Raw genomic sequence first — 25,009 nt, 5'->3', positions numbered from 1 at the left:
CCATCCGCACATGGTGACTCGATGTTGTTACTTTTCATTTACTGTACCTTGCAGTGGACAACTTTGGTGCCGCAATCCTTCAAGTCAAAACACACTGCTTACGGCTATATTTGTTAGCTTCTTGAGACATTTCAGCCTCTCAAACGTACGGCTCCCCAATGGTCCCTACCACCCCCTCCTCACCTCTCAGTGTAGCCATGATTAGGAGCACCAGATTCGTCATAATTAAGCTTCTGAGAATTGATTCGTGTACCTTTTTCGTTAAATGGCCACCGAATGAACAACCGACTGATATGCATAAAGCTTTTTCACAAGCAGTGACGTGTACGATATTTCAAAGGCAGGGAGCCAAATTCCAATGCCACCCACCCCGTTGTATGTGTATAGACATGGCCGGGTGGTGTTTTCTCACTGAGTTTTATTTTTTAGCCTTTGAACAAGATCCTGCTAGGATCGAAACGTCAGGCCAACTTACTTTTACACATTCTCCTACACAGGCTCTCTAGTGGATAAGCAGTTTGCTAACAGTTTTATTTTATTTTGAATTTTTATTTAAAAAGAAAAACACCTTGGAGATATATAAGAAGGCCAGTGGCTTTTCTGGAGGGAGTATATTACGTTAGCTGTAATTAATAGTGGGAGAGCTTTTTACAGCATGTAAACAAACATTTCATAAGTTATATGATATATACTGATATAAAGCTGTGACCGCAAGTTTTGGGATAAAGCGCAGTCTCGTTGGCATAATCAGACGTCATTGTATAGCGAGGTACACGAACGGAAAGAATTATCGGCCTAGTATTGCAAAACGACTTAACATCCAAGACTACACGCACTCTCCGTGTCGAATACAGGGTTGTTATAGAGACGTATACATACATTCAATTCAAATAGTGAGGGATTACTGTTGAGTGTTGTCTGAATCCTATTTCACTGAATTCGATAGTAGTCCTTTTCATTTCGATTCTAGTCTTATCATGGCTGGTAATAGCGGTACTCAAGGTGAGTAGATCAGTTTAAAACATTCTTGATTAATATACACCAATATATAACCGTAATTCATTTTGTGGGAGCGTTCAATTCATTTCATTCGGTCTCATTACTTGCAGCCCTAAAGTTACTAGGCCTAGAACTTAGTAATAGTAGATCAGGCCTAGCCTAAGCCTATCTTAAGTTAGGCCTCGAAGTAAACTATACTAGGCCTAGGCTAGTACTCAGTAATAATAATACATAACCTAGACTAGGAAATGAGACTAGGAGGCATTTTCAGCGCTTGCTAACTACACTCAAACCGATGTCACATGCCCCAAACTGTGTTTTTGGTCCTAAAGCTAGGCCTACTAGTAGGATGGTGACTTCGAAGTTCGGCCACTTAAGACTAAATCTTCTGGTCTAAATCACCAGAAAATATACTTCATATGGTGGGAGAATTGTGTTTTAGTACGATACACGGCCAAACTTTCTTTCCTGCAAACTGTTTTCACGTTGTTTTCCAAGAAAATTCTTCGTGATTGTGGAACTGGTATTTCTTGCTAGAGTATTGCGAAGTTCGGACACGCAACCTACAGTGTGGCGCTGGTAAAAATTGGTGGCGCTGTTGCTCTTTCAGTAATTATAACAGACTTCATAGATCTTCGTCATTTTATTGACAAATATGTAAGTAATTTCTTGCACACGGGTCATTTTGGAGAGAAAATAACTGTAGCTTCGTACTTTTTGGTGAAATTTGGCTCTTCCTGTAGGTTTTCATGGTGAAAATCGTGTATTTCTTAGGGTGCCCGAACTTCGCAGTATGGCGAACTTCGCAATACTGACTATACTAGTAGTATAGTCAGTATTGCGAAGTTCTGAACACTGCGAAGTTAGGACACCCCTAAGAAATACACGATTTCACCATAACAACCTATAGCAACAGCCAATTTCACGAAAAACTTCGAAGCTACAGATACTTTCTCCCCAAAATGACCCATGTGCAAGTAAGTACTTACATATTTGTCAATAAAATGACGGAGATCTATGCAGTCTTTTATAATTACTGAAAGAGCAGCTGTGCCACCAATTTTATCACCAGCGCCACACTGTGGGCCGGGTGTCCGAACTTTGCAATACTCTAGCAAAGAAATACCAGTTCCACAATCACGAAGAATCTTCTTGGATTACAACGTGAAAACAGTTTGCAGGAAAGAAAGTTTGGCCGTGTATCGTAATATAACACACTTCTCCCACCGCATCAAGTATATTTTCGGGTGATTTATACCAGAAAATATAGTTTTGGGGTGTTTTAAGGCTTAGGTGTCCGAACTTCGAAGTGTCCATGCTACTGGTATTAATTGTGTTACCAAAAACTGACTGTCAAGTGTCGGCAGCAATTATGAAATAGACTCAGGTAAAGAGTGTGCCTGACACAAATAATTAGTGGTACTACTACTAGGCCTAGTGGTACTGTAGTATGACAAACTGTTCGGCCAAAGTCATTGCAGTAGTGATGTAGTGTAGGCAAGGCTATATGGCCTAGGCTAGGCGCTACAGTAACTCACATGGCCTAGCTTATTATTACTAGGCTAAGCCTAAATACTAGAACTGTAAGTTCACATGCTGGGCGGCCTGTAAGTGTATGAAACTGTTTTGACAGACATTGTAGTTGGAATGTTATACTGTAATATCAAACTGAAACTAACTTTTTACATGCACTTTTAATCCAGGCCTATGACAGCTTAAATAAAAACAGCTTAAGATGCCACAATGAGACAGGCAAATATCAATTTTGTATAATTTATAAACACTTTCATGAATTTTCCTGAACACACAGTTCACCAGTAATTATATATTAACCCTTAAAGGGTGAACACTTTTAGGTTCATTTCTGCTTGCTTAGATCCTAGTGACTCAGGATCTTGAGCCTAGTGGTATAAATCTCATTTTATCAGACTGATCAAACCAATCAATGGAATCATATATAGTTGCAGGATAAAATTAAAACACAGACCAAATTTCCATTAAAAGTATTCAAACCGATCACAAATTTTTCTTACATACTTAGTTGCCACTTGCCAGCCTGACAGGTAAATAGTTTCCTTCATGTTTCTCTATAGTTTTCTTTCAGGTTAGAATTTCAGTGATGGTAAACCTTGTTTTTATACTTTATCTTCAGATTGGTTCTACCACGCCCCAGCGAAGAAAGACAGTAAGCAGGCCGCAGTAGATTATCCTGCAGCTTCACAAATTCCTCTGATTGGTGGAGAGTTGATTATCACACCAGACAGGGATGATGGTGGAATGAAAAGAGGATGGTTGAGAGAGACCGATTCTAAATATGTCAGATTAGCTAAAATGGGAGGAAGAAAGGGTAATATATTAATGCACTTGAGCAATTTCATAGCATGGGCAGATCTAGGATTTGCAAAATGGAGCGGGTAGGGGGGGGGGGTAGGCCTTGAGGTCATTAAAGTTGAATCCTATTTGGTGGGGTCTGGGGGTCTTCCTCTAGAAAAATTGAAAATTATAAACATGAAATGGTGCATTCTGAGGTATATTTTATTAGTGTTGCGCCAATAATCGTTTTCAATATCGGTATCGGCCGATATTTGCAATATCGGCAGCATATCGGTATCGGTAAAATTTTGCCTAATTGCCGATAACAGCAAGCCGATATTGAACTTTTTTTTTCACAGCAGAGCTACTTATTTATACTTGCAATGATTTGTTAATCTGCCCAAGACGATCCATTTCTTTAGCGTCAGTTAAACTCTTATTCATTTTCGATTAATATCCATGGAAACCTGACCCTCCGTAACCTCTAAAACACGTCTACCGCGCGAATATAACCAATGACCTTCGTGAACCTTGGCCTACACATAGCATTAGTGCAGCATGTATACACTGTACTGTACTAACCATTCATTTTCTCAAAGGCCTCCGTGAAAACCTTGAACATGATGCATAACTGCACTTTTAATTTTCCGCGAACACACTGCCGATTTCCCGCCGGTGTTCGCCCAGCGAACACGCCGAGCACGCGAGCATAAAGGCGTAGTGTCCAGGGGCCCGCCTTAGGGCCTTGGTGGGGTCATGGGGTAGAACCCCTTGTGGGGATCCTTGGGGATAAAGCCCCGAAAAATTGGCTTTTTTTTGCGTGTCTGGCGATAAAAAAAAAATCGCAGTTGAGTATGCAAAATAATTTTCTTATTTAAATTGTCACGAAACAGATGAAAATTTTAAAATGACAAGTTAGAGTAGCTATATTATGTTATAAAATGAAAAGAGATTTAATCTGTCTTTCAATCTTTAAAAAGTGCAACTTACAAAACTTCCGATATTATGAAACAAACAACGTTCAGCAAAGCCCTGTCTCTAGACTGCCTAACAATGAATAGCGTGCACAATGCGTACATTTTTACAACTGCGGTGTTTAACCCTATACCCAACTACCGCCGTACATGTGCTGCGAATTTTCCCAGGTACCTTCCCAAACACACTGTAAGCTCATCCCCTGTGTAACACCTGTTTATTAACATTTTTTGGCAAGTTGCCAGGGAACTTTTCAGTTACGTGAGATCCGTAACCGCCGAGGTGGTTAGGCTATTTGCTATACAATTAACTATGGTAGGATATTATTTTTTCCGTATTTTTGGAAATTCTAGAAAATACTTTCTTTTTTCCCCCGCTTAAAAACAGATGTGGTCTTACGGTATATTCATAAATGGATGCACTAGAGCCTTGTTTACATGACATTAGTTGCATTTAGTACGATATGCCAGTTTTGCGTGAATTTTTCGAAAGTGTTTTGTTCGATCTTTCGTAATATTTGAAAGGTGTACCACCTTACTTTCCGTACACAATTGGTCATTTCTCTACTGATTTTCAGTTTTTTTCTTCTCTATACGGTCAAGTGAATAAGTTGTACATTGAGTATAAACTCAATAAATTATCATTTTTACATTGTGATCGACAGTTCGTAACCTAATTAAGATGCAATTTTGCAAGCATACGTTAACACTATAGCTACTTGTAAGTCTTTACGATGTTAAGGCTCACATTTACTGCGTCCATTTTATTATCGCGTGCAGCGCTGCAGTGAAAAAGATTCTGGTTGGATTTCAATTATAATTCTCTTTTTCAAAATCAGGAAAAAAGTCATTCTTTTCAACTTAGGACAAAAGGAAAACAAAACACCATATTTTGTTGTTTACTTGAAGATTTATTTGTGAATGTATGCATGACTAAAAGTACGATTTTGCCTTTATTTTGTCTGTTAAAAAATATCGGTATCGGTATCGGACCGATATTGGGATGATAATATCGGATATCGGCCAAAACCGATATTGGTAATATCGGCGCAACACTATATTTTATGCTATAAATTAGGACTATTATCAAGTCTACACACAAGGTTGAGCTAATATCTGCATTAGATTACTTGTGTGGGGTTGAAAGATGAGAAGGTTCAGGCTTGTGCAAACCCTCCCCCCCAACCCTTTCCCCCTCCCAGATCTGAGAGAGTGTTATCATTACTGCAGCTTTCGGAGATTGCTGAGTCTGCCCCAGTATTTCATATATCATTCATATAATTGTGGGTTTAATTTCATAAAGTTACTTTACCATACATCTAAATATTTAAGCCTGAAATATTTTGTCTGTATACATCATGTAGTATTCACAATGTTCAATGGTAGAATTGAAATGGATATTTCAAAACTATGATTTCTTTACAGACATTTTCAATTCTTTCTTTGTTTCATTGTAGACTTGTTGTCCATAAGAACTCCGCCCCCCAAGCCAGATGGACCTAAGGCTTATCCTCGAGTTGATTGGTTTGATCATCAAGTTGAGGAACAGGAAGAGAACACCAGGTACAATCTTCATCTTACATATTTGTTCACTTGTTCGTACTTATTTCAAGTTGCTTATTTTGTTGTATTATCTGTCTATTCATTAGTTGATTTACTTAAATATCTCAATGAGTTTGCTTTATGTTTCTAGATATATATTTCCTCAGTTATACAGAGGTCTGATCTGAAACTGATTGCCAAGAATCAAACTAAGTGTTTGATTAACCCATAAGAGTAATTAATCAATACACTGGTGGCCACCAATTTTTTTTTGATGTTCTTGAAGATCTTAACTGTTATAATGACAGTTGCATTTATGCTTCCATGATAGTAAAACAGCTACAATACTGCTAAGGTGGTTTATGTGAATATCCTCAAGACTCGTAGCCTTAGAGATAAATAAAAAATCAACAATGTCAGTGTGTTCTGCTTATATCAAGAAATAAATGAACCCTAGCAGAGACAATATATTAACCCTAGCAGGGATAATATATGAACCCTAGCCAGGGATAATATATTAACCCTAGCCAGGGATAATATTTAACCCTAGCAGGGATAATATGGACCTTAGCAGGGAAAATATATTAACCCTAGCAGGGATAATATATTAACCCTAGCCAGGGACAATATATGAACCCCAGCAGGGATAGTATATGAACCCTAGCATGGATAATATATTAACCCTAGCAGGGATAATATTACTCCTAGCATAGATAATGTTAACCCTAGCAGGGATAATATAACCAGTATGGCAAAACACTATACAAACTGGTCAAGTTACTATGCAACTGTGTTAAGATGTTTAGGAGTGTTTTGACACAGGAACTGTAGGATGCAATGAGAGGAAAAATTCAGAACCTTCCAAAATGCTGGACAAATATTTAAACACTAAATTATTCCCTGTCTAGTACTTATAACTTTCTGTTTTACATTACAGTCCACGTAAGGTATACTTACCAGATTACATGGTTCATGAAGGGTACGACTCATCAAACCCCAATGAAGACTCTATGGGAGACCGTAGACCCCCCGTTCGCCGACCACCATACTCCCTGCAGGACGGTATCAGCGCCTTTAAGAGGGATGGAGACAGTGTCACAAATAAAACTGTTAACCTGCCTGAAGATGTCCCCCACAGTAAGAGATTTGCCAAGAAAAACAAGAAAAGTGAAGTAGATCAGATGAATAAAGCCTTGGCAGCTAGGAGAGACAGCCTAACACAGAAACAGAAGAGTATTATGTAAGCTGAAGTTATTTCTCTCATTTGATAGTCTATGACGTCCTCTTATAAGAAGTGGTGTATGTGATATATAGGACGGAGTGGTGTATGTGATATTGAGGACATCACATTAAAATTGCTGTTCAAAGTATAGTTATATGAAAACCATGCTTATTGAAAATTGAAAAACTCAATCATTTTCTGTTTAAAGGGTAATGCTTAGTGACAAATTCATATTGACAATGTTACATTTTGGACATGCATTATAACTTTTCATATTAGTGTTAGATAGATTTTAGGCTTCAGTTTCCATTTACTTATTATTTTTGGTTTCTTGCCGTATGCAGCAAGTAACCTTATATGTAGTCTAGTTGGTGTATGTGTATATGATGCCCTAGCTTGTCCTCATACTTAGCATGGGGCTTTCCAATAATAAGTACAAAAACCCTTTGTTTTGTGTGGAGGTCAAGGTCATTTGGGGTCAGCAAAGGGCAAAATCTGAAAAACCAGAACCTGAACATCAAAGGAGCGCACATGTGCATGGTAGGATAGCCTTATGTGTATAGCAAAGTGTTCACACAAATTGGTGTAGGTCAGAGTTCATTTAAAGTCACGAGGGAAATCCTTGTAAACATGATATCTCCAGATTGGAAACTTTATTGGCTCTCATATTTTTCATGTGGCTTCCCTATGATAATTTAAAAAAACCTTATCGTTTTTGGTGGAGGTCAAAGGTCATTTGGGGAACATTATATATCCAAAGTTCTTAAGTTTAAGGTTGATGAATTATCAAATGGATCAAAAGTGCCATGCATTATTAGTGGACTACAGCAGTCTTAACAGATCTGGGCCATCTGGTGGGTTTTTGCACAAGGAAAGGAAGGCAGGCATGTTAGATGGAAACACTGCATGGGACTCTAACGACACAGTTTATTAGCATTCCAACAAGGGTCGTCAATATTTTCCATTTTGTTTGGTATAAATTTTATCTTTGATTTGACACCAAAGAATTGTTAACATCATTGTTTTTTGGGTATTTCAGGAAAGAATCTGATGAGCCTGTAATATTTGGTAAACTGTTGAGCATGGGTTATAAGCAGGATTGGAATCAGCAACGGGAGAAATATTACGACCACCAGAGAAAAGTTCAAGACTCGCAGCCGTCTTATAAGACACAGGCTGATGCTGGCAAGAATAAAGAACCGGTCACCACAGAGTACAGAGAAGAGATCAACAAGACAGGAAAACAGATTCACACTGTCAAAGGAGCTAAAAGGTTAGCAAAGAATGGTAACGTAGGGACAAACGTTGGACAAGTTACTAGCGGGAAAGTTGAAAGAGAAGAAAGGTGGGTCCTGGACGTTAAATGCTAAACGGGTATCATCGCATGGACACTTATATCCTCCACACTTCCCATCCCAATTCCCTTCTAACCATCTCAATAAGTTCATTTCATTCTTGTTATTGTTGTTACTCATTATCCAGGTTTGAGTATCCTTGAACCCCCTCACCCCTCACCCTCCCTCACCTCCATTGACCCAAATCACTTTTTATCCCCTTTAATATCCTTCATCCCCATTTCTCAGTATTTATAGTAGTATCAAGCTCAGCCTAGTGTCTATATAAATCCATCAATGAATCTGTGTCAATGGCTCAATGGTGTAGTTTTGTTGCCCTTGGTAACAAGTCCATTCTGTATTCAATTTCAGTTAATCAGATGCGTGCTCCCTTAATCACTCTGGGATAAAAGGAAATTGCCAGAATAAAAAATCACGTAAGATAAATTTTGTGTCGTCCTGTTAATTCATCCTCTCTCACACAAATGAAGACTTTGTCTTTGTACTGATCAATTCTCTGTCTCTCTCTGTCATCTTCAAATGCTCCTGAAAATCCAGATTATCTTATAACATTAATGACTAGAAGGGGATTAGATCCAGTGACCTCTGAGTCACCAGCCCAGCGCTCACCAAACTGCCCAGACGTCACTGGTTGGAATCTTGTTCCAGCTGTAAATTTGCTCGCTCTTTTCCATCGTCTAATACTTCCCAGTCAATTTTCTGTTAGTGATTAACTTATTCCATTAGTCATCTCCTTCAATTTATACCTGCATGGATTACAATAGTTGTTTTACACATATTTGATCAATATTTGAAAAACTTTGTTGCCATGCGCAATTGCGTAAACTGCGAAAGTCATGAATGAGCTGATTTCAGCTTTGCTTGTTGTCCTTGCACAACCTGGAAGGGTGATTCAAAGCAAACCAAATACACTTCCAGCAAGGTAACTTCTATTATGATCAAAGATATAACTAAGCTTATATTGCCTATGAAAACAAAACTGGTTGTTTTCTCAGACAATCTCGGTGATAGTTTCGACTGACCACCAGGATATTCTGTGGTCTCAGAAACAGAACTTGATTAGCAGTATGGGGTGAATGTGTATCGATGAAGTAACACACACTTTAATATCATCAAAGAGAAGCACATATACACAGTGTTCACTTTAAAATACTGACAGTATTTTTTTTTTTTAGGGAGTTTGTATCACTTTTTTTACCAGTTTTTATCACTATTTTTGTACTAACAACATGATCCTTCCATTTGTTTGCAGTGTCAACCTCCATCCTTCATTTTCATTTTTCTTTCATTACTTTTGATCATGTGAAAAGATTTATCATTTCTGATGTTTTTATATCATTTCAAAAAAATGTATCATGTTAGCTCAATCCTCTATTTGTTTGGCAGAACTTTCTTGTTGTGGTTATTAAACCACACATTTTATATCACTGCCCATTGAGGGTGGTGTGACATAGTTTATTGCCTACTACTGGCTGTCTTTAAATCTCTGTCTCAATGTCTAAGAAGTTGTCATCTACTAATAATAAGATAAAGATTATAATGTCTCTGTGATGTCACAGTTAGACTTGCTCAAGTTTACTGTTTTCATTTCTTGGCACTTCAAAACCTTCATTTCTCCTAAAGGGAGTTAGCTGTATTACTTATCTGTTCGATACAAGTTGTTTGTCCTAAGCATAGGTTTATCATATAGTAGTATAGTACAATAACGATGGTTAGGTTAGTCTCTTTAGTGAAGTTGAACTTGGAAAGTAGTATTATGCAGGTGCATTATTGTTTCGGCTATTGTGTACTGAACACGTTCACCTTTGTAATTGTTAGCTTATCAAAACAAGGCCCTTTCATTCTAAATGTAGAAAAAAAAAACAGACAGTCAATTTTTATGTCAAAAGCTTGCAGGTTTTACTATGACTGAGCAAACCTTATGCACAGCTACCATAAACAACAAGATTACTTGTTTTTCACTCTGGTAGTTTTTCAAAGTAAGAATTCTCTGAGGTCTTTTCTGCTCCTTCAGAGTGGCAGCAGACAATTATGCTTGATGATAATAACTTCTGCCCAGAGGTTAATGTGCAAATAGTGCTAGTTCACAATACATACAAGAGTCACATTTTAGTCTCAAATATGTTTTAAGTGAAACAAGCTCTCTGGAATTAATCACACCTGTTAAATGTGCAACCTATGCAACACAAAAGTAATATTTTATGGTTTATGAATGTGCTTGCTTGCCATGTAATTCTTTGCTTTATCTTATAAAGACAAACAGCTATTATAGTTTTCATATTTGCATTTAATATTCCAGATTTGGCATGATCACATCCAGGATTGATAGTCACTGGTCTCATCAACGAACGACCAGCGACTCCTATAAAAGACAGTTGGAAATGACCAGAGTAGAGATATGAAATGCACAACCAATCTACCAGTATAAAGGTACAGATGAACAAGGAAGTTGTTCGCCAAAAGCCCAGTTCGTGCCCTCTTTGTGGGCACATCCTAATGGGCATCAGGGGTGAAATATTGTTAAGACTAAGGTATTGATATCCGTTTAAGTTGTGATTGGTCAATATCCTTATGTTGGGTAATTTGCTAAAAGCCCTCCTTTAGGTTTAATTTAAACCTGACCAAGATGGAGTATATGACATAAAATAATACATCCCGTAACAATTTGATGCCACTGGCCTATGAGCCAAGGGCCCCTATTGATGCCTTCCAATGGACATGGCCTCTCAAAAATACTTAATTCCTAACAATTTGATGCCACTGGTCCATCAGCCTATGGCCCCTACCAATGCCTTCCAATGGACATGGCCTCTCAAAAATATTTAATCCCTAACAATTTGATGCCACTGGCCCCTCAGCCAAGGGCCCCTATCGATGCCTTCCAATGGATATGGCCTCTCAAAAATACTTAATCATTTGTTTTTTGAGAATTAAATAGGAAGTGTTACTCACTGTCCTGGATGCCACAATAGTGTAAACAGAGATAAGACCTGTTCCTTACCTGAGCTGTATCTGAAGTGGACAGGAAACTAATAATTACCTCATCTTTATTCAAGGTTGAAAACAGGACAATAGCACAGTCCTACAAGTCTTCTACATCAAGTGCCCTTTTCATGGGCATAGTCTTACCAGATTCTACATCAAGTGCCCTTTTTATGGGCATAATCTTACTAGTATTTTACATCAAGTGCCCTTGTCATGGGCATAGTCTTACTAGTATTCTACATCAAGTGCCCTTGTATATGGCATAGTCTTACCAGATTCTACTTCAAGTGCCCTTCTATTGGGCAGTCTGACCAGTATTCTACAGGAAGTGCCCTTCTATTGGGCATAGTCTAACCAGTATTCTACATGAAATGCCCTTGCCATCCATGGGCAGTCTTACTAGTTATCTACAGGAAGTGCCCTTGCCATCCATGGGCATAGTCTTATTAGTCTTCGACATGAAGTGCCCTTGTAGTGGGCATAGTCTTACCAGTATTCTACATACAGTGCCCTTGTAGTGGGCATAGTCTTACCAGTATTCTATATGAAGTGCCCTTGTAGTGGGCATAGTCTTACCAGTATTCTACATACAGTGCCCTTGTAGTGGGCATAGTCTTACCAGTATTCTATATGAAGTGCCCTGTTATTGGCATAGTCTTACCAGTATTCTACATGAAGTGCCCTGTCATGGGCATAGTCTTACCAGTATTCTACATGAAGTGCCCCTGTCATGGGCATAGTCTTACCAGTATTCTACATGAAGTGCCCCTGTCATGGGCATAGTCTTACCAGTATTCTACATGAAGTGCCCTTATCATGGGCACAGTCTTACCAGTATTCTACATGAAGTGCCTTTGTTATGTTCATAGTCTTACAAGTCTTCTACATGAAGTGCCCCAGTCATGGGCATAGTCTTACCAGTATTCTACATACAGTGCCCTTGTCATGGGCAGTCTTACTAGTCTTCTACATCAAGTGCCCTTTTATTGGGCAGTCTGACCAGTATTCTACAGGAAGTGCCCTTGTCATGGGCATAGTCTTACCAGTATTCTACAGGAAGTGCCCTTGTCATGGGCATAGTCTTACCAGTATTCTACATCAAGTGCCCTTGTGACTGGCCTAGTTTTACTAGTCTTCTACATGAAGTGCCTTATAGTATGCATGTGTGCAAAAGAAATAATTTAGTTGTCAAATTGTGTATTCAGTTTTAAGGTCTCTTAGTTTTTGCACTTAGAAGGTACTATAAAACCTGTATTCATTCCTATAGTGCCTGGTAAATAGTTTTATTTCATAGTTGTCTACATACCTCCAAGGTGTAGGGTTACATTGTTATTAACCTTTCTCCTCAAAGCTGATCACTTTTGATCAATTAATTTACTTCTAGAGTGATCTGGTAATTGCTTTAGCAGTCAGCATTTATGACTATGAGGAGACAGTGGTATTGTTGTTTGTAAGTTTTCAAAATAGGTAAGTATTGGTGCAAATACACAACTAACAGTTGATATTTTTTCCTAGCAAGAATATCTAATATGATGTAAGTTTGTTTAATTCTAAGAAATTTTTTTCCAAGTTTTGTTAAGAGGTGGTGATAAGAGTGGTCTACTGTTTTTCAACATGAAGTACTTCCAATGAAATTTGTAAAGTCTTTTTCCGATAGAGTGGTTACAAAATTACCCAAGTCAGGAGAAGTTAACGGCAAAGATTTGCCTAGCAACCGAAGGTGACTCATTAAAATTCCGACGCCATTTTTCTTCTTGCCATTTGCTTTCGAAAATGAGATGTCAAAATGTTTTCATTTTTTCAAAGATTAGACAATTATGATAGGCTAGTGTTTTTGTTCTAGAAACCAAACCTAACATTACCTTTGGCTTTGACCGACTTTGAAGAAGAGTTTGTAATTGTTCTGTTTTACAATGTAACAAATATAGAGACATTTCTAATATTGTAGTTGTCATTGTTGTGACAAATTAAAGACAACAATATTGTTGTTATTTGGTTATGAAAGTCTAAAAACAAATATCTTGTTATGTTATTAATGCTAGGAAGTTACCACTACTCATATGATTGTATTAATTACTAATTGACTCAACAAACGTGTTTGCAGTTTTATGAAAACATCTACTTCTTCCTGCTTGTATGTAGCATGTGTATTATCATCCAGCTGAGTTATTTGGCTGTCATGTTGGGACCAAAGGTATTATTCTTGATTTATAGTTTTAAAAAGATTTATTTAGAATTTGAGTATTTTATTGAGATGCAGCTGGAATGCATATTTTTACATTTATCATTACAATTAACGGTCCCCATCCTGTTGCAGTCTTTGCTGTGTTTCATGTTATATGATCTACTATGATTCTATTATACCTGCTGATAGATATATTAGTAGAAACTAGTTGCATTTCATGACCTTTCAGTTCCTAAACCAATATATTTGAGATTATGATTTTTAGGATAAAATCACATTTAAAATTCCTCACCCAAGTTGCATCTTCTGTTCGTTTGAGATGTAATATGGTAGCCTTAAATTCTTCATTGCCAAGTGGCTTTGTTTTTAGATGTATATTTTGTATTGTCCTCTTTTGATTAAAGTACAGAAAGGACCAAAGACAAATTTATTTCATGAGGCTTTCTGTTCATGTTTTCAGTGCAAAATTTATCATTTATTTTATGAAAATTTTAAAAACCAAAAGTAGAAAAACACTTTTTATGAAATTTAATGTTGTGTATAGTATTTTATAATTCAAGAGTTCAAATTTCAATAAAATAAATTGTTTTCATTTCACATACCACTTTGAGTATTAATTTATTTGTTTTCTCCAACAATGTATAACTACATGAAACAGCTTAAAAGAATATATATCTGTTTTGCATTAGGTAGATATCTTCTATTGATTTTCATTAAAAGTTAATTCCTTTGGGAGATAATCTAACACTAACTGTTTAAAAAAGAAGAGTTGAAAACCACATCTCAGTATCTGGTTTCTTACTCAAGGTATGGTTGATAGAAAGGAACCTATTCAAGGAATGGATTGCAGTAGCTGGTTCTTGATATCATCACTGCAGATATTTATCAAAGTTTTACTGCCTGTTAAGATCTTGTTGGTTTATCCTTGAAATGTGATACATGTGGAATGTTTGCATTATAAATATAAAAGATATCTGTATTTAGAATTTCATCAAAATGCCAACATTTTGTTAAATATTGTTTGCCATGATGAGACTCACTCTATTGTTGCCAGATAAAATGTTATGAGGATGGAGTTAAAACCTAAAGATGCAGAAAATGTCAAGGAAATGTCAAGGAAGTCAATTTCAGTCACTTGAAGATCCCTGATAAGTCTAAAGCAAGTATAAATGTGACAGAAACCACTAAAGCTTGACCAAGTTTGTTGATGGTCTTTAATATTGTTAATATCAATTTGTATAAAGTCTTCAAAAAGTGTTGTCATTGTGATATTTTGTTGCTAAAGAGAGTTAGTGAAAATAATTGGTTGTCTGTACATTAATATCACAGGTTCCCATCTCCCCCCCCCCCCTCTCCTCCCAGCCTTGTTAAACTCCATGGTAACTTAACATTGGTAATGAATAACACATGAACAAACAATTATAACTTTATCCATGCTATATTCAATTCTCAATAATTTCTTTTAATTTCTCAGGAAAATTCTAAAAAAACTCTTGTAAATCGTCTTAAAGTGAGACAGCCTACTGCTACATAAAAAATCTTTATCAAAATTTGGCGCACCTTATGCCTTGCTTCATTTGAACAAATTTAAAAGACTTTAATAGAGAAATTGAACATTTGTTTTTGCAATTAGTTTTCGAAAGCCATTCATTCACACACTTTCATCAATACTTTACAACCGTGACCTGTCACGAGTAAAGTCACACAACTCTCAAATATGAAATGACTAGACAATTTTAAGTTTTTCTTTGCCATAAACACTTTACAGCAACCCATCAGTTTTACCAAGGATAGAAACAATACAAAACAGAGCTATGGCATCATACACAGTTCACCTACTGTTATAAACATACTTGTGCGATAATGTTAATACAAACAATTTTTAACTTTTAAAGGAAGGTAGTAATCAATATTGGGTTTGAATTTTGGGTTTAAATTTTGTGTTACATGTTGCCCTGGAGGTTGACTGTAGCAAGAATAGTCCTATGTGTACAAGTTTATATGGTGGAAAACGTGTGTAACTTCATCTACAAGTTGAATGTAGAAGTTGAGATAACATACACTAACTTAACATGCTACATTGCCAAAAACTGGTTCAGTTATAGTAGCCCATTGGGAGAAGGAGGATGGGGAAGAGAGAGGGATGATGGGGAAGAGGGAGGAGAGGGGGGAGGGAGGAAAGGGGAGAAGGACCTTGATCTGTCACACTAATAGCAGTAGGTTTACTTTGTGTCCAGTTGGTAAAATGATGCTGTAATTTACTTTCCACATCCAGGTGGTTTCAATCATGTTTAACTCTTTAATTATGTTCACAATCCATTGAAAGGGTGCATGGCATTTAACTCTGATCTATTCTACTCTGATTTAAACCAAGTTTTTATTGCTACAAGAACTGTATTCCACCTTAGTTTAACAAAAGCTAAGGTCCACATACAAGAGGAGTCCACATACAAGCTAGGTCCACAGAAAACCTAGGTACACATACAAGCATGGTCCTCAGACAGTCTAGGGTAACTAGAACCTAGGTACATATACAAGCTTGGTACACATACAAGCATGGTCCACATACAAGCATGGTCCACAGACAGCCTAGGGTAACTAGAATCTAGGTCCAAATACAAGCTAGGTACACATGCAAGCATTGTCCCCATACATGCATGGTCCACAGACAGTCTAGGGTAACTAGAACCTAGGTCCAAATACAAGCTAGGTACACATGCAAGCATGGTCCACATACAAGCATGGTCCACAGACAGTCTAGGGTAACTAGAACCTAGGTCCAAATACAAGCTAGGTACACATACAAGCATGGTCCACATACAAGCATGGTCCACAGACAGTCTAGGGTAACTAGAACCTAGGTCCAAATACAAGCTAGGTACACATGCAAGCATTGTCCCCATACATGCATGGTCCACAGACAGTCTAGGGTAACTAGAATCTAGGTCCAAATACAAGCTAGGTACACATGCAAGCATTGTCCTCATACATGCATGGTCCACAGACAGTCTAGGGTAACTAGAACCTAGGTCCAAATACAAGCTAGGTACACATACAAGCATTGTCCTCATACATGCATGGTCCACAGACAGTCTAGGGTAACTAGAACCTAGTTCCAAATACAAGCTAGGTACACATGCAAGCATTGTCCTCATACAAGCATGGTCCACAGACAGTCTAGAGTAACTAGAACCTAGGTCCAAATACAAGCTAGGTCCACATACAAGCTAGGTACACATACAAGCATGGTTCTCATACATGCATGGTCCACAGAGAGACTAGTGTAACTAGAACCTAGGTCCACATACAAGCTAGGTACACATACACAAGCCTACAAGCTAGGTCCGCATACAAGGTAAGGTCCACAAACAAGCCAGGTCCACTTACAAGTTCAAAAAAGTTGAAAGCAACAGAGAAAGAAATAAATTAAATCAATAAAGAAATGTGTAAATCATCAGTTGGTATAAATCAGGATGGAGAGATATTGAAGGATGTGATCACTGCAAAAGAAATAATCATAATAAAATACATAACATAACTTCAGTAAGACACCTTAAAGCTTGCTTGGCTGTTATCTTAAGTCTTTATCAATATCCATCAGACATAAGGATTTATTGTCATGGAATTAAAATTACTTCACCTTTCAAAAACCCAAGAACATTTTTAAAAACACACAAGTTTGTTTTTTTACCTATCGTTATATGTGTATTTGAAGCGTTTCTTTGTTCATCACCTCCCAGCATCAAAAAAACACTTGAGATTACCAGCATTAACCCACAATTTAAGCACGTTGAAATTGCTTAAAGTGTCCAACAGAAATATTGCTGCAAGCTATCTGAATTTTCACTGCACACTCACTCTGATATTAAAGGTTTATCAAATAGATGATTAAATTAATTGTCTCAAAGAACAAAAAACTACAAACATTTGTCCGGTAGGTAGTTTACTGAATTTGAATTACTGGCAAAATATGGAGGTAACGATGATTAAATTAAGAACAGAAGACAAGGAAAGAAAAATCAAATGGAAGAAAATGGAAATAACTTGACGTAACTACTGAATAAATAACTGAACAGAACAATGGTCACCTGACATGAGTAGTAACAACAAACATTTGAAAACAAACGCACAGAGAGAAACACAGTATCAGTTGAATTGCTTTAAAGTGCATATATAACGATGTACATGGTGGGAGGTGGGATAGACGCTCACTCACTCTTTTCTTTCGGGGAGGGGGAAGTGCGATAAGGTTTGTACTTTCTCTACATACTAAAGTGTTGACTAAATGCAATTCAATGCTCTATGCTTAATACTCGTACATTTTCATGGGAATACAACGTTGCTTATAGTCAGTAGTCAGTTAATACAAAATTCCTGAAAACACACCGACCTATAAACTTAATTGGCTCTGACGAACAAACAAATTGAGAGAAGTTTATGGGCTCTAACAAAGGAAAAGGGAAACTTGTATCTTTCCCCAGAAAAGTCAATCGATTTTTTTCTTCTTAAGGTGGGACTTTCCGTGTTGTGACAATCAGTTTTGTGTTTTAAGTTGTTTTTAGTACAAAATTTGTCCTTAAAATGTTAACAGCTGCTTACAAAATCTTCTTGAGAATAGCGTAAAAAACATCAAAACTCTCGTCATCCTCTAGAACAATGTCGTATTTGGTCTTGTAAACCTCTAGATTCTCAGATATCTAAGAGAGGGTGAAGAAAGAAGAATTAGAATAAAATGAATAAATATCAAGTAAATTGAAATCTTTAGTCTTATAAAACTCTATATTCTCAGAATTATATATACACACATACATATATATATATTTTCCAACTCACTACAGTTTCAATTATATATATATATATATATATATATATGGAGAAGAAAAAGAAGGCTTTAAATAAAATATTAAATTAAAAGGAAATAACAATCTTCATTTTTGTAAACCTCTAGACAAGGGGGGGGGGGGGGGGTATGAATAGAAAAATTTAACAAAAACATTTCTAATACTTGTCTAACGATTCCCTATCCTGTGTGAACTTTCTCGAGTAAATAATAACTAAATGCAACGTGGTAATCAAACAGAATAAAATCATCTCTCGATACTCACATGGTCATTTAAAAAACCTATGGTTAGGAGAGTTTGTTTGTATGGCATTCCATCAGCCATCGTTAAATCTCCGAGGGTATCCCCAAGAAGGACAATGTTGCTGCGTAGTTTGTTCTTCTCAAATATTTCCGGATGGTGGACGGCTACTTCGTGTTTATTAAAAGTGTGAATGAGTTCACCTTTAAAACCAATCAGTTTACCCTTCACATAGGAAAAGAAAACAGAACAAAATTTAAAACATTCTAGAAAAATGGAATATCATATAGGTTTGTTCAAATCTGCAGTCTTGTGTATATGAGAGAAAGACAAAATCCTGATGTGACCTACCAAAGCCAGGACAAAGTAGTTATTAAAAGAAGCTGAAATGCAACTATTGTCTAAACTACTGTTAGGGATATTTTATTATATGTATTAACATCACAAACACCAATGATAATTGCAGTCAATACTATTTCCAATTTAGTAATTTTACATCAACATCTGTCCTAGAAGATTCAAATAGTTGCAGCAAAAAGGAGAAAGTGGTTTTTATTTTACCTCCTCATCAAAGTCCATGAAGTTTGAGATGACATGAATGTTGTTGTGGAGGTGGGCTCTTTGTTTAATAGCTTCTTTCAGAATGTCTCCCACACCAGCTGAGAATATTAACAACGGCACTTCTTTCTCCTTTAGCATCTCTAACGTCTCGTTGACGTGATCCCTGAGAAATGAGAGGAGGATAAAAATAATACAGTAGGATTGACTTATTAAGATGATATCATAACGTCAGCCCTTAAGTGCAACTTTTTGTCAAAGATTTTGTTAACATTTTCATTTTATTCAAGACAAAAATACTACCAAACTGGATTTCATAGCTTTTCTAGGCATGTCTTGTTATATAATAAAGGAGAGATTAAAAGAAAAATATATACTGAAAAGCTGTTTGTATGTGATAAATTCTAATATTATGATTCTTTGCAATCATATGCAATCATCCATTAGTCCCTTGTGGTAATTCCTGTGATAGCAAAGTGTAAGAGGATGCCTTTAATCAACTTGACCAATTATACCGCAAATTTTTGCTTACCTGAGACGAATCATGCTGTTTTCGACGATCTTAGAGACTTTGTCTTTGGTAAGGTCACAGTTTACCAGGAGACCATGAGCAGTAGTCCACCTACAGAACAAATAATAACAATCATAACAATAATCATAATCATAACAATAATCATAATAAATGTGAGGATTGAATACATTAGCTGAAATTTAGCAACTGTATTTAAAGAGATGAGGTACAGATAGTAAGTAGAACAATAACCCACTCTACAAAGCCCGCAATGTCTCCCTGTAAACTATCTTAGGTGTAGGATTAAGTTTTCTTACCACTTTATCATGGCTTCTGTCTTTTCTGCAATTCCTACCTTGGTAGACATTTCGATCGGATAGTACTTATCTCGTAACTTTGTTGCTTCCGCACGGTAGGACTCGGGTAGAAATTCGCTGGTATCTAGGACCCCTGTTCAAATTTAAAAATATATGAAACCTTGTTTTAATCAATGAAGTGTAAGTCTTTGTCAGCCATGATGCCCCACGATCCTATCTGTGTCTTCTCATACAAGTAGAGGTATATACAAAGGGTAACATGCAAGGGCTGAAGATCTTCTCCTAAACCCTTTGATCAGAATGTGGAAGTTTGCCTCTATGTGGAACAGTATTCAACCTTGGACAGGTTGAAGAAAAACTTAGCTTTTGTTTGGTGCTAATTATGTTCCTTTAGGGGTTAAGAGAGAACTCATAACAAGTGGTTGTGTAATATGCTATATTTGTGTATTTAACTACTCCTTTCTCTCTGTATTTTTGTTTAATATTTGATTTTCGATGACTGTTTGGAATGGTTGTAAATGCTAGTGATTGGCAAACTGCATATCTGGTGTTTACTGATCTTCACTGACTAGGGACCCAAATTCACACTGCATATCTGGTGTTAATAACTGATCTTCATTGGCAAGGGATCCATATTCCGCCCCAACACGGTTGCACAACTTTTCACATATCTCACTGAACTTTTGTCCTATGTTTTACTCAGTTCTTTGTCTATGGTCCAGCTTAGTTTGTTTGTCTATCGGTCTAGTTTAAATGAGTTGTTAATCTGTTATTTTGCAGCCTCTGAATAAATCCTGCTAGGATCAAATGTAACAAAATGTAACCAATGAAAAATGATGAAAACCAACAAAAAGTATAATTTGAAGGAAATTTGCTCATGTTAACATGGCAGGGGATGAGGAGGGAGAGGGGGACAGAGGTGGGGAGGGCCAAAAGTGATGCTGATTATGTGCAACGTTATTGCAGTCAACACTATTAATCTTATAAAATGTTATTTTAAAGCAAAATACTGATCTTACCATGGCATGAAGGAACTCTATTGCCATTGTATCTGTGTCTTGACATAGTCTTGTCAAAATCGGAAACAACCTGGGGAGAGATCGGACAAAGAGGTGTAAACTATTCCAAAAATTATAAGAAACTGACACAAAGAACCATATGTTAACAAATATCAAGGATACCAAAGCATAATTTAGAAATGAGTTTAATAACTTCTATTCCATGACAACTGCTTTGAGGTGATTAGAGTCCATGGTCCCCACCACTGGGGTGATTGTGGGGGGGTGTATCCTTCCCTCCAATAATTTCAGATATGTTTTTGAGAAAAGGTTTAAAAAATTAATGGCATGAGACCTAAACTATTTTGCTATCTGTCTTCTGAGAAGACCAGAATATGCTTAACAGTAGTCCTTAGTTTGAGAAGATTCAGCAGAATTGGTCCCATGGGTTCCTTTACTGGGGCCTCACCTCTGGACCTATCAGGGACCTTTCTGGACCCTCTATCGCAAAAAAGCTGTGGTGCTATCAGAGGTGGTGTGTTCCACACCATTGGATATTAGTCCCAACCACCACCCCTCCCTTTCTCTGAAATCTGTGCCACTGTAATATCATGATAAACACTGTAAAAAGGACAGCTCTCTCCTCTAACCTTACCTAAACCTCCACGATGAAGAATGTAGCATGAATAACATATGCATCGGACTATATATTAAAGTATATATTACTTTGAAATAATGAATGTCTTAGAAGATATAAATATCTTTAATATTACAAAGAGCATTAGAAGTATTTCTTGGTACCTACAGACTCTATGTATACTCAATAAGGGCATTCGATATGATAAACAGAAATACTACCTGTTCTGCTAAAATAACCGGTCTTGGTTTAATAAATACCATTCTTTACCTGCAGTTTATCTTTTCCTCCACTTATCAGTTTTGAAATCTTCTCTTCTACCTGTTCAGGGTGTTTCATATGTACTTTGCCATTCTTCAGTTCTTCCATCTTTAATGAAACATAAAGTGTAAATCACTACTGGTAATCACCATACAGTACTGTAGCAAGCACTTCTGTATAATTAATCAATTTGTGCGCAGGTGACAGATGTCCCCGTAATCATGGAAACCTTTCAGATTTGTAATTCTATCAATCTATCATACCCTAGAAATTGTCATACATTTATTTCTACGAGACCTAAATATATTATTTTATCAAGAAAAATGTTGTCAATTCAATGCCTTCCTGATGCGAGAAGATAGCCAGTTAATTGTTTACTTATATACTATAGTTTCTTTTAATTTTCAACATGGACATAATTTAAAAATATTTTTACTAAGCTACAGTTAGACCTTAAATGTTTTTTACTAACAACATTCTAACCCAAAAGAGTGTATGACTATTTCATCAGTATATTTACCTTTAGAAATTGTCACAAAATAAAACAAGGAAAGCTCCGAGGTGAGTGTAAAATGATATTATAATAATAATTATATTATTTCAGGCCGATAGTAGTTATTCCTTTCAACTACAAGACCATGCTCATTAATACTAAGACACTATACAAACTGGTCTTGTTATGGTGTGACCATGAGCCCATTAATACTAGTTAAGACTCTATACAACTGGTATTGTGGTGTGGCCATCCCTACCAGCAGAAATCATTCTATCAACTCAGACATGTATATTAACAGTCCTAAATCCTTTAAGGGCTTGTCCACTCTCAGGCCTTTACTGTGTAGTGGCGCTAACCAAGAATTCACAAACTGATAAAAGTAACTCTTTCATGATATAACATATGGATGAAGTTCATTCATGTTCAGTGTTACTCATAAAGGAGCTTGAGCTAAAAAATAGTCCAATTTAGCACTTTGGTGATATATATATGCCAAAATTAACTTAACTACAAGCACAGATATATTTTAATGGAGTCTTATGGGGTGTCTCGTGGAATAAGTTGGAGAGACAAAACCTGTCACAAACTGCTTTGGACGAAGTCACAGCAATTTCTGTACAAGGATATTAGCCTGTTTGTTGCAAGCCATCACAAAATAACATAAATGATATTCTGGTACCCAACAGATTTAGTAACATGTGCTATGTTTCAGATCAGACAGTTGAATATGGAGCAAACTTCTCAACATTAATTAAGATGCAATAACATTGGAATTACATGCATATTATTTACCATGTCCAGGTGTTTAGTTGAATGATTAGCTGTCATTCTGGAGGACAAAGTGTAGAATGCAACAGCACTGACAGCTGCAAGACCAGCCCCTATCAATAGTTTCTTGCCAGATGAAGACTCAAACATTGAGGCTGTTGCTTAATGTCTTTGTAAGTTCCAACTCATCGGATGTAACAAAACTAGATGCAGGCAGGCAAAAAAGGAAGAAATGGGAGCAAAGTTCAAAGGTAAGAGTCAGTCGGATAATGTACTGTAATACCACCAATTGTGTTATTGAAACTGAGGGTCAGAGGGATGTGGCCCTTGACACCAAAATTACCTTAAATTTGTGTTCAAGTTTGCTGTGTGATTCTGGTTAATGAGTAACATAACATGAAAGTGCAACACAATTAAACTCGATGTTTCCTCTTTGGATTGTGTCAGTTTTATCTGTTTTGTTGAAGGCGGCATAGAATAACAATTGCATTCCAAAAAGTAAAATATAAGGCAACTATGGTGTCAATGTTGGCAGCTGCAAATGTATTATCCTAGGCCTATATTGAAACACTTAGTTACATAACATGTGAAATTACTGCGTAAGCTACCATATGATGTTATCCCTCCTCTCTCCACATATTCAAATGAAAACTTGAAACCATTTCTCATATTCTGTATTGGGGCTATAAAATTCCCATCATCATATATTTTTGAACACTGCAAAGCTATCATCTAACAATAACAACAAACATGTTATGTAACTAGTCTTTAGCATTTAGGGGGCTACGCCCAGACCTAGCTGCTGTATAATTACTTGAATAGCCCATGAATGACCTAAGGAATTGACTGGCATTCTGATACAATTACTAGTGCTTTGTAGGTAGGCTATAATGTATTACGAAGTTTTGTATGAATTGTATATGACAACTAAATTTGAGCTAAATATCAGTACCCTAACATTGACTTAGTCATAGCCTACGTGTATGTTAACAGATATACGTACACTTATAGCCTAGGCCATAAGAAGCTAGTTGTAGCCTATCGTTCCTGGCAGTACGCATATATGTACATAGATGTGTAATGGTTTTTGCTACGTAGGCTAGGTTGTTTGCTACGTATACATAACGTACACACAGCTGATTGCCTAATTGTTGATGAAATAGGCTAGCTGGGTGACGACCGTACCACATAATATATCATTAAGTGTTTATAATTTTATTTACTAGTTCATTAGTCAAATCTCATTCATTCATCATAATTCTTAAAAGGAAATTACATAAGGGAGCTACTAAACCGCACTTCGGAGCCCAGGTAAGGATTAGGAGACGAGACACTTCACAGCAGGGCAACTGTTCGAGGATATGCAGCTGGCCAGATACCAGGCATTTTAACTGCCAAATTTAGTGCGTTCACATGAGCCAACCAGCATTTGTGGTAACCACCCTGTCAATCAAAACCGTCGAATGTAAGGCTACTGAGCATGAAGCCGATTCCCTGGTGCGTCATTTGTATTTATTTTTTCGCTCCCTTTTTGCAACCAGCTGCTTGAAGGCCAAGTTACAGACCAGCTAATTTATACCATAGGATTAAACATGTCGCACAGTGAACAATTTCACGTCTATTTTTCTTATCCGTTTTGGTGGAAAACCCAGCAGGGATCCTTATTTAATTATATAAGTTTTCATCTTTTACACAAGGTAAACAATGAAGTGATTATTGAAGATCAAACGGCACCCCCGCCCCCCCCCCCCCCGCGCTCTTACTGAAACCTGTTACTTAATCATGCTGTGCCCAGGCGCGGCGGAAC

General features: G+C 36.9%; 2 protein-coding genes across 5 annotated transcripts; one reads left to right on the top strand and one right to left on the bottom strand.

The window, feature by feature from the left end:
* The first annotated feature begins 842 nt into the window (after positions 1–842).
* LOC139964856 (uncharacterized protein C7orf57-like) lies at positions 843–12,645 on the top strand. Of its 3 annotated transcripts, XR_011792111.1 has the most exons (7): positions 843–1,002; positions 3,152–3,346; positions 5,744–5,849; positions 6,766–7,068; positions 8,090–8,323; positions 8,757–8,821; positions 10,705–12,645. XR_011792111.1 is itself a non-coding variant. In XM_071966888.1 (6 exons), the coding sequence occupies exons 1-6, from the start codon at positions 978–980 to the stop codon at positions 10,805–10,807; spliced, it is 966 nt and encodes a 321-aa protein (XP_071822989.1). In that variant the 5' UTR covers positions 843–977; the 3' UTR covers positions 10,808–12,645. The 3 variants fall into 3 exon arrangements, 2 of the variants coding, with proteins under 2 accessions (XP_071822989.1, XP_071822988.1); XM_071966888.1 differs by lacking the exon at positions 8,757–8,821; XM_071966887.1 differs by lacking the exon at positions 8,757–8,821 and having other exon boundaries at positions 8,090–8,395.
* LOC139964857 (cytosolic 5'-nucleotidase 3-like) lies at positions 12,037–24,659 on the bottom strand. 2 transcript variants are annotated; one of them, XM_071966890.1, is made up of 9 exons: positions 24,502–24,659; positions 23,227–23,405; positions 21,948–22,046; positions 21,062–21,131; positions 20,043–20,175; positions 19,747–19,836; positions 19,218–19,380; positions 18,681–18,881; positions 12,037–18,272 (listed from the first exon to the last, which is right to left on the bottom strand). In XM_071966890.1, exons 2-9 carry the CDS (start codon positions 23,350–23,352, stop codon positions 18,171–18,173), a joined length of 984 nt encoding a protein of 327 aa, XP_071822991.1. In that variant the 5' UTR covers positions 23,353–23,405; positions 24,502–24,659; the 3' UTR covers positions 12,037–18,170. The 2 variants fall into 2 exon arrangements, with proteins under 2 accessions (XP_071822991.1, XP_071822992.1); XM_071966891.1 differs by having other exon boundaries at positions 24,479–24,630.
* Positions 24,660–25,009: the final 350 nt, after the last annotated feature.

Source organism: Apostichopus japonicus, chromosome 23, assembly GCF_037975245.1.
Source record: "Apostichopus japonicus isolate 1M-3 chromosome 23, ASM3797524v1, whole genome shotgun sequence".
NCBI classification, from domain to species: domain Eukaryota; kingdom Metazoa; phylum Echinodermata; class Holothuroidea; order Aspidochirotida; family Stichopodidae; genus Apostichopus; species Apostichopus japonicus.
This window is presented reverse-complemented; position numbering and strand designations above follow the sequence as displayed.

Coding starts and splice junctions, on each gene's coding strand:
- LOC139964856 (XM_071966887.1), top strand. CDS start 978: ATGGCTGGTAATAGCGGTACTCAAG. Junction 1,003..3,151: donor TGGTAATAGCGGTACTCAAG/GTGAGTAGATCA, acceptor CTTTATCTTCAG/ATTGGTTCTACCACGCCCCA. Junction 8,396..10,704: donor AAAGTTGAAAGAGAAGAAAG/GTGGGTCCTGGA, acceptor TTAATATTCCAG/ATTTGGCATGATCACATCCA.
- LOC139964857 (XM_071966890.1), bottom strand. CDS start 23,352: ATGTTTGAGTCTTCATCTGGCAAGAAACTATTGATAGGGGCTGGTCTT. Junction 22,047..23,226: donor CAACTAAACACCTGGACATG/GTAAATAATATG, acceptor GTTTCATTAAAG/ATGGAAGAACTGAAGAATGG. Junction 18,882..19,217: donor TCATGGACTTTGATGAGGAG/GTAAAATAAAAA, acceptor TCCTATGTGAAG/GGTAAACTGATTGGTTTTAA.